This window comes from Entelurus aequoreus, linkage group LG13 (assembly GCF_033978785.1).
Source record: "Entelurus aequoreus isolate RoL-2023_Sb linkage group LG13, RoL_Eaeq_v1.1, whole genome shotgun sequence".
Lineage (NCBI taxonomy): Eukaryota > Metazoa > Chordata > Actinopteri > Syngnathiformes > Syngnathidae > Entelurus > Entelurus aequoreus.
Genome location: NC_084743.1, coordinates 57,039,459 through 57,048,140, shown reverse-complemented (window position 1 = coordinate 57,048,140; position 8,682 = coordinate 57,039,459). Strand labels below are relative to the sequence as shown.

Genomic DNA, 8,682 nt, shown 5'->3' with positions numbered 1-8,682 from the left:
CATAACGCAATTATTTTTCCACCTGTTTTCTTCTTTTTGTACCCTGACTTTCTGTCTTTGCCTCTGTCGTGTCCGCCTCCAGGTCTAAAAAAGCTTCAAAGTAGTTTAGGCGTAGCCCTCGCCATGGTAACAGCATCTTCCCCACATTTGCACTCTCTCTCTCTCTCTCTCTCTCTCTCTCTCTCTCTCTCTCTCTCTCTTATATCTCATAATTCTGTCCTACCCTGTGCGTTATCATACCACTGTACCCTCCCCCGCTACAGTACGTGCACTGACTCTCCCTCCACGCTCCTTTGCTCCCTCTTTTTTTTCCCCCTCACACATTCCCCCGAACCTCTCCTGCTCGGTCAGCTGTTCCACCAGCATATGCTGCGTTGTCCACTGGCTGCAAGATGTTCACCCCAGCTTGCAAAGGATCTCCAGTGGAGTCGAGGTAAGGCAGCAGAAGACTAATAGGAAGTGCAGATGTTTTTTTGGGGTTTTTTTTGTATGATTAGTGTGAGAACTCCACAGCTGGAGACATGATGCTGGGTTTGTTTTCCTAGCAAATTGTGTTTGTTGTGCTTCCCTGAATTGGAGTATTTTATTATATAAGTGCGTATGTGCAACCATGGGTGCAAGTATGATGGCATGTGTCTTCTGCTGCAACAGTGCTGCAATGTCTGGGTATGTTGTTGGTTTGTACCACCATATGGAATGATTTTGGTGTATGTGTGTGTGTGTGTGTGTGTGTGTGAGGATGGAGGTGAGTGGCAGCATGAAGTTTCAATTCTGCATATGTACGTGGGTGCATAAGACGACCGTCAGCCTCCTTTTTGTTACTTGTTTTTGTTTTTTTTCGAAAACATTGCAGTCCTGCTGAAGTTGCGGCCAAGGAAAAAAAACAATATTGGGAGCAACGACGATTCAAGTCAAAAGAATGTGTTGCAATGCACAATTCTTGCAGGAATCTCGGTTCATGCGTAAAAATGGTCAAATTTGTGCACGCAGGCCTTTTTTTTTTTTTTACCCCATTCGTACATACAGTATATGCTGAGTTTTTCAAAGCAAACCAGTGTGTGTGTGTATGTTCTGGCAATGCTTACTTAATGGGGACATCACTCTGTTTACACAGTCACCCTTAGGGGACCTCTGACGGTATGGGGACAAAAAAACAGGTCCCCTAAAGGGGAACCTTTTTAAATGATAGTCAGATCCATTCTGAAGATGCCTAAGTTATTTTTAAACTTTGGCCCATAAAACATGTTTACTGGTTAGTTTGAGTGTGAGACATTTGCACAGCAATCTGGTTTAGTGTTCCTTTGGATGACATTTTCATACAGCATGATTATAAAACATTATTACCTTAAAGTGTGATTCACATTCAGAATTTTCCATCCTTCTGTATATGGTAGTTGGAGTTGCAGACAACTTCATTACTGCTAAATAGCAGTTTTCAGTAATGTCACAGAAGATGCAGGATTTGCTTTAAAATTTAAGTGGTGAAACTTCCTATAAGAGGACAGCTGTAGTGCTGTATTATGAGAATCATGTCATATTTAATTTGAACTTTTTTTTTTTTTAAATGGTCCTCAGTAGTCACATCCAAATTTGTGTAAATTATGCAAAACTACTATCATGGTCCCCATGAACCATATTAACTCTTTTTCCCCAGGGTCCCCAGTAAGAATGATCAGCACATTACTTCATCAATCCAGAGATTTAAAGACATGTATGAGCTAACTGGGCAGTGGCCATTTTACCTCATTTTTTTTTTGCATGCCTCCACAACCTGTAGAAAGGGTGGTGCCCACAAGTGATGATCAAAAACTTGGTCCCCATTCAAAATGATAACCAGTATGTGTGTGTGTGTGTGTGTGTGTGTGTGTGTGTGTGTGTGTGTGTGTGTGTGTGTGTGTGTGTGTGTGTGTGTGTGCCCGCCTTACTTGGGTAGAGTGGCCGTGCCAGCAACTTGAGGGTTCCAGGTTCGATCCCCGCTTCCGCCATCCTAGTCACTTCCGTTGTGTCCTTGGGCAAGACACTTTACCCACCTGCTCCCAGTGCCACCCACACGGGTTTAAATGTAACTTAGATATTGGGTTTCACTATGTAAAGCGCTTTGAGTTACTAGAGAAAAAGCGCTATATAAATGCAATTCACTTCACTTACTGCATGCAGAACTAGGGATGTTGATACTTTTAGAGATACCGACCAAATTCCGTGACATAATATCAAGTACAGTAGAGTGGCCGTGCCAGCAACTTGAGGGTTCCAGGTTCGATTCCCGCTTTCGCCATCCTAGTCAGAATCAGAATCAGAAGAGTTTTTATTGCCATTGTTTGAGATTAGGTTCACAAACTAGGAATTTTACTTGGCGCAATCGTGCAACATAAAACACATATAACACAGAATAGGATAACATGAGCTGTAACTGAGCTATTAGATCGTGTTATTGTTCATGTGCCTGATGGCCGAGGGGAAAAAAACTGTCCAGGTGGCGGGAGGTGTGGGTCTGGGTGGACTGTAGTCTCCTGCCTGAGGGGAGAGGGGAGAATAGTGTGTGTCCAGGGTGAGAAGTGTCAGCTGTGATCCGACCCACATGCCTCCTAGTCCTGAAAGAGAACAGGTCCTGGAGGGGTGGGAGTTTGCAGCCAATCACCTTCTCAGCAGCACGTACCATGCGCTGCAGTCGATGCTTGTCCCGGACTGTGGCGCCGGGGAAACCACACGGAGATGGAGGAGGTGAGGATGGACTCGATGATGGATAGTCACTGCCGTCGTGTCCTTGGGCAAGACACTTAACCCACCTGCTCCCAGTGCCACCCACACGGGTTTAAATGTAACTTAGATATTGGGTTTCACTCTGTAAAGCACTTTGAGTCACTAGAGAAAAGCGCTATATGAATATAATTCACTTCACTTCACTAGAAACCTCAACTGCACTTTTTAAAATGCTGCCTATCCACAACCCCTATATAAGACAAAAACATTTATTCATTTTTTCAATGCATTCTAACTCGTAAAACACGGCAAGTACGAGGTGGCTAACAAAGCCCTCTAAAAACCATTCAAAAACCGCCAACATTTCTCCGTTTACATATCGTGACCTGAAAATTAACCAAGTGTTTGTGATATTTCTTACAATAAGCGCTAATGCGGAGCTAACTAGCTTATGCCGCTATATTGACATACTGAGCAGGTGAGCTGCTGCATCGCCACTGAGTTGGTGAAAGTTAATTCATCCATCCATCCATCCATTTTCTTCCGCTTATCTAAAGTCGGGTTGCGGGTTCAGCAGCCTAAGCAGAGAAGCCCAGACTTCCCTCTCCCCAGCTACTTCGTCCAGTTCTTCCCGGGGGATCCCGAGAGACATAGTCTCTCCAACGTGTCCTGGGTCTTCCCCGTGGTCTGTCACCGTGACGGACGTGCCCTAAACACCTCCCTAGGGAGGCTCGATGCGTGAGTTCAAACCCCGGCGGAGTCATACCAAAAGACTATAAAAATGGGACCCATTACCTCCCTGCTTGGCACTCAGCATCAAGGGTTGGAATTGGGGGTTAAATCACCAAAATGATTCCCGAGCGCGGCCACCGCTGCTGCTCACTGCTCCCCTCACCTCCCAGGGGGTGGAACAAGGGGATGGGTCAAATGCAGAGCGTAATTTCACCACACCTGGTGTGTGTGTGACTATCAGTGGTACTTTAACTTTAATTTTACTTTGAGCTCCTCACGAAAGGTAATTCTGGATTATAAATCATGCCTTTCACTAGGATAGTAGCAGGATGTGAACATAAAGTGAGATGTTGTCAACTTTGACATTCAACTCAGACCCAGATGTTTTTGATTGATTGATTGAGACTTTTATTAGTAGATTGCACAGTACAGTCCATGTTCCGTACAATTGACCACTAAATGGTACCACCCGAATAAGTTTTTGAACTTGTCCACGTTAATCAATTCATGGTATGTGGCGAGAAAGACTCAAAAAGTCAGCATCCGGGTGAGAGCAGACCTTGTACAGTAAGTGATCATTTTATTATGTGAGCCGTTTGTATATCTTTATCATAATTTGTCCTAAAGTAGTATTTGTTATCTCTTATATTGTATACGTATATACAATATGCTGTTGTTGTTGTTGTTGAAGACAAAAGTGGGCATTGGGATTCATCTGTGAAATTGATGTGCCGCTGTGTGCTTGAAATGAGCAAAATACCTAAATACTACATGTTATCATGAATGTGCCTGTTCCCGAATTCCATATATACTTACATTATTTACCGTATTTTCCGGACCATAGGGCGATGAATGGTCTATTTTTTTATCTTTTTTCATTTATAAAGCGCACCAGATTATAGGGCGCATTAAAGGAGTCAAATTATTATTATTTTTTCTAAATGTAAAACACTTCCTTGTGGTCTACATATCATGTAATGGTGGTTCTTTGGTCAAAATGTTGTCTAGATTATGTTTTACAGATCATCTTCGAGACGCTTTCTGACAGAAAGTTGGAGCTAACTGTTTGAATGACATTCAGACTTTACTTAAATCAATAACTAAGCAGCATCTCCTTATCCGGAAACAACAACAAGGCCAGAAATGTGTCCCGTGACAAAACGTCCGACCGGAACTCTTACTGACATTTTACTGACATTCAGTGTCATGATGCGTGGACCGGATCATGTTTTGTTATTTTCTGTTAGTTTTTGACTCCCTTAGTTCCTGTTTGTGCACCTCTGGGTTTGGTTTAGTTTCCATGGAGATTAATTGGGTTCACCTGCCTCTGGTTGGTGGTCGGCATGCTCACCTGTTGTCGACCACTAATCAGAGAGCTATTTATTCACCTCTCTCGCCACACTCGTCGTTTGATTCATGCTACTACTACGTGAGTATTCCTTGTCTTCTAGCCTGTGCTAAATGTTAGCCTTAGCTTCGAGTGCGATCGGCACGTTTTTCCTCTGGCTTGTTTTTGTTTTTTGGTACTTGTTTGATTTCTACAATAAATCATGTTCCTACCTGCACGTCCTGTCCGGAGCGGTCCGTCTGCATCCCGGGGGAACAAACCTTGCAGCAAGCTGCGACCCCCCCCCCCCCTTCACGTGACATTCCGACTTTACTTAAATCAATAACGGAGCAGCATCTCCTCATCCGGAAACAACAACACCGGAAATGTGTCCCGTAATAACTAAAGTTCCTTGAGTGATTAATGTATACTGACTACACCGGTATGTTTTAGCGCTTTCATGGCGTGTTTAATGACAGATATAAGTAAGCACTTTACACTACTTTATATTAGAAATGGCAACAGCGGAGGATGAATGTCCCATAATAAGAAGATACAGAAAAAAAAGAACCATATCGACTATGGCGTCGGCGCGGATGCGCGCAATTTTCCAGGATTTATGCAGATCCCAAGTACAGATCAGGTACCAGAAGGTAAGAAAAGTTGCTTTTGCATAATATTGCGAAACAAAACGCCAGATAATATGTCTTACCTTATACACACACCATAATAATAATTTATGTTGAATCCGGTGCAGTCTACACTTATCTCTTATGTTTGACTGCCATCTACTGGTCACACTTATCATTACACCATGTACCAAATAAAATTGCTTCGAGGTGGGTAAGCTCAACCAAACTTATTCCTTTTTTTTTTTTTTTTTGTCCTTTTTTTTTTTTGTCCTGTCCAGCTTTTTTATGGATTAGATTTTATATCGCGCTTTTCTATTATTAGATACTCAAAGCGCTCGCAGAGAAGTGGAAACCCATCATTCATTCACACCTGGTGGTGGTAAGCTACATTTGTAGCCACAGCTGCCCTGAGGTAGACTGACGGAAGCGAGGTTGCCAGTTTGCGCCTACAGCCCCTCCGACCACCACCTACCATCCATTCATCATTCATTCACTGGTGTGAGCGGCACCGGGGGAAAGGGTGAAGTGTCCTGCACAAGGACACAACGGCAGCGATTTGGATGTCAAGAGGCGGGGAGCGAACCTGCAACCCTCAGGTTTCTGGCACGGCCGCTCTACCCACTACGCCATACCGCCCCTTGGCGCCTACCTCACCAAACGTATTCCTTACATTAGGCACACCAGGTTATAAGGCGCACTATCAAGTTTTGAGTAAAAAAAAAAAAAGATTTTAAGTGCGCCTTATAGTCCGGAAAATACGGTATATAATACATTGATGGAGGCGTTTGGATGATTTTTAGAGTGATTCATAGGCTGAATAGAGAGACCATCATTGGCTCTATTGTTATCTGACTTTTGCTAGCGTTTATTTACTATTTAGAATGCATAAAAAAACAAAAACATATGTGTTCTTGTCTTACATGAAGATTTTGAATGATAGGCGGAATTTTTAAAAAAGTGCAGTTCCCCTTTGATTGGTTCCTCGAGGAGTTCTTAACTCAAACCGCTTGCATCTCAAATCAAGGTGACGCAGTATGGAAAAGGCGCTAGCTGTTGCACAGTTGGTGACGCCTCTGCGTTGCTTTTGCTTTTCTTGTTTTTTTCCCCCCCAGTTTGGACTTTAAACGTGTTTCCTTGCCTGGATGTGGGTTCACATCAGGGGATGTTGTTGTAATTTGTAAGCCCTTCAAGCCACATTTGATTAAGGGCTTTAAGACTAAATTGTGATTGGACTTGTGATTGACTGATTAATTTAATTTGTGCTTTCCTCTCCCCCAAAAAGCTGCACAGTTTTATACACGGGAAATGTCTTTTAAAAAGAAAAACTAACTTTTAGATATTAGGCTATTATATAAAATAATGCAAAAAAAATGACTGTACTATGAACAACTGCAGTAGTTTTATGAAGCAATGTCATGATAAAGTACATCATTTACCCTGAACAGTGGACTTCTACAATATATCCTTTGAGCTGTTTCTACGTCAAATACACCATCAGCAGCTTTTCATGGACAAATGTCCACCATTTAGATATTATTTTGAAATTTGCCGTCGTCGACTCATTCCGCTTCAGTACGGTGCAGACGAGCAGTGATATGCGTCACCAAGTCTACATGCTCTGTCATGTTTTTAATGATTTCTTTCTTAGATTTTATGAATGCTATTGTTTCCTAAGCCCTGTCCTTCCCACTCATTATCTTTCCTTTTTTCCGTGTGACATTTTTTACGCCGGCTAATGGCAGATGTGTTCCTGACTCAATTTGTTTCTTGCAACTTAAAATATAACAATTAGCCGAGAGACAGCTCTTATCTCCAAACATTCTTAAGTAGGGTCTGTGGAAGTCGCTTCCTCGCGGGTTCCGCTGATCACACACGTTCACAGGAGTCTGGCGTTTGGAGTTGAACAAGGTTTTCACCATCAATTGTTTACGCTATTTGACTTTTCAGCCCTCCTCCTCCTGCTGTTCCAGACCGCTACTGTTAAAGACAACAGGTGATTAGACAACTCGTACCACCTGGGAAATCTAATCACCTGTTCAGCTGTGTCTCGCCGTCGGCGCTGCCACGCCCCCGTCTGATGGTGCTCTGTCCTCAGCACCATGGACAGAGGCGGTGACCTCCGCTCCCGCAGGCAGCGCTGGCCACACCTCCCTCCACAGGGTCACTCTTAAGTCGAGGCATCACTGTAATACCAATTTTCGATACCCGGGCTGCACGTGACGCCACGCATGGTTGCAGACTCGACACCAGCTCAAGCACTTGGCGGGCAAATGGGCGTACTGATTTTTTCCATGCCTACCAAGCAAAGATGCCTCACTTAAAACATTTAAATTTAAGGCTCCAATTTTATGCTAATTGAATATATATATATATATATATATATATATATATATATATATATATATATATATATATATATATATATATATATATATATATATATATATATATATATATATATGCATAATTGAATATGCCATATACAGTACATGCTACTGATTAGCATTAGCAATTTTAACACCTATAAATTTGGAAATCACATCTACAACTAACATTTTCTTTAAAATCAAACGGCAGGTGTGTAACAGGTACAATACTTACAGTACAAACACTTTGTAGGACTCAACAAAAGACAAGACAGACATATTCAACCTAATGGCAAAGACTACTCCTTGAATATGGTAACACACTTAGGACAAAATGAAATGAAATGAAAACCGGAAATAACAGCTGGACAGCACAGTTATAAGTTCAATGTTAAATAAAAATATATTTTATTAATGAACAAATTGACATTTATTACCGCATGATCATACACAAACGTACTGCAAATTGGCACCGTATCGTTCACATGTGAAAGGTACTTATCATTTTAGGTCTGAGTCTGTGTTTTAACATTTACCATTTATATTATTTTGCTGTAAAATGTAAGAAACGAAAATCCAAAATATTTCTGTCAGTTTTTCTCTGTCCCTTTGTTGCATCACGTGCCGGTTATTGTTGACATATTTTACACTGACGCAGCCCAAACATGACAGGAGCAGCCTGACTTGTTAAAGCAGGCGATGACAAATATACAAGAGTGAAGAAAAGGGGGCGGTGCCTACAAATATAGATCCAGACTCTCGCTCGGAAATTACCGACAAGAGTGTGTAATCATTGAACAGAAATCATCTCTGATTAGAAGAGTGGAACACAATCTGAAGGATATCTTCAGCATCCCTGGAGTATCGCATTCAAAAGGGGGACGTGTGGTCAGGGGAGGTCATGATATAAAAATGAAAACACGAA

At 42.1% G+C, this 8,682-nt stretch overlaps 1 protein-coding gene across 1 annotated transcript in view; it reads left to right on the top strand.

The window, feature by feature from the left end:
* Positions 1-350: 350 nt before the first annotated feature.
* The window catches only part of LOC133663536 (rap1 GTPase-activating protein 2-like), a 250,355-nt gene continuing 242,023 nt past the window's right edge, over positions 351-8,682 (top strand). The window contains exon 1 of the mRNA XM_062068075.1: positions 351-433. Within this exon, the coding sequence (XP_061924059.1) occupies positions 393-433 (41 nt within the window). The 5' untranslated portion in view covers positions 351-392. The remainder of the gene's footprint in view (positions 434-8,682) is intronic.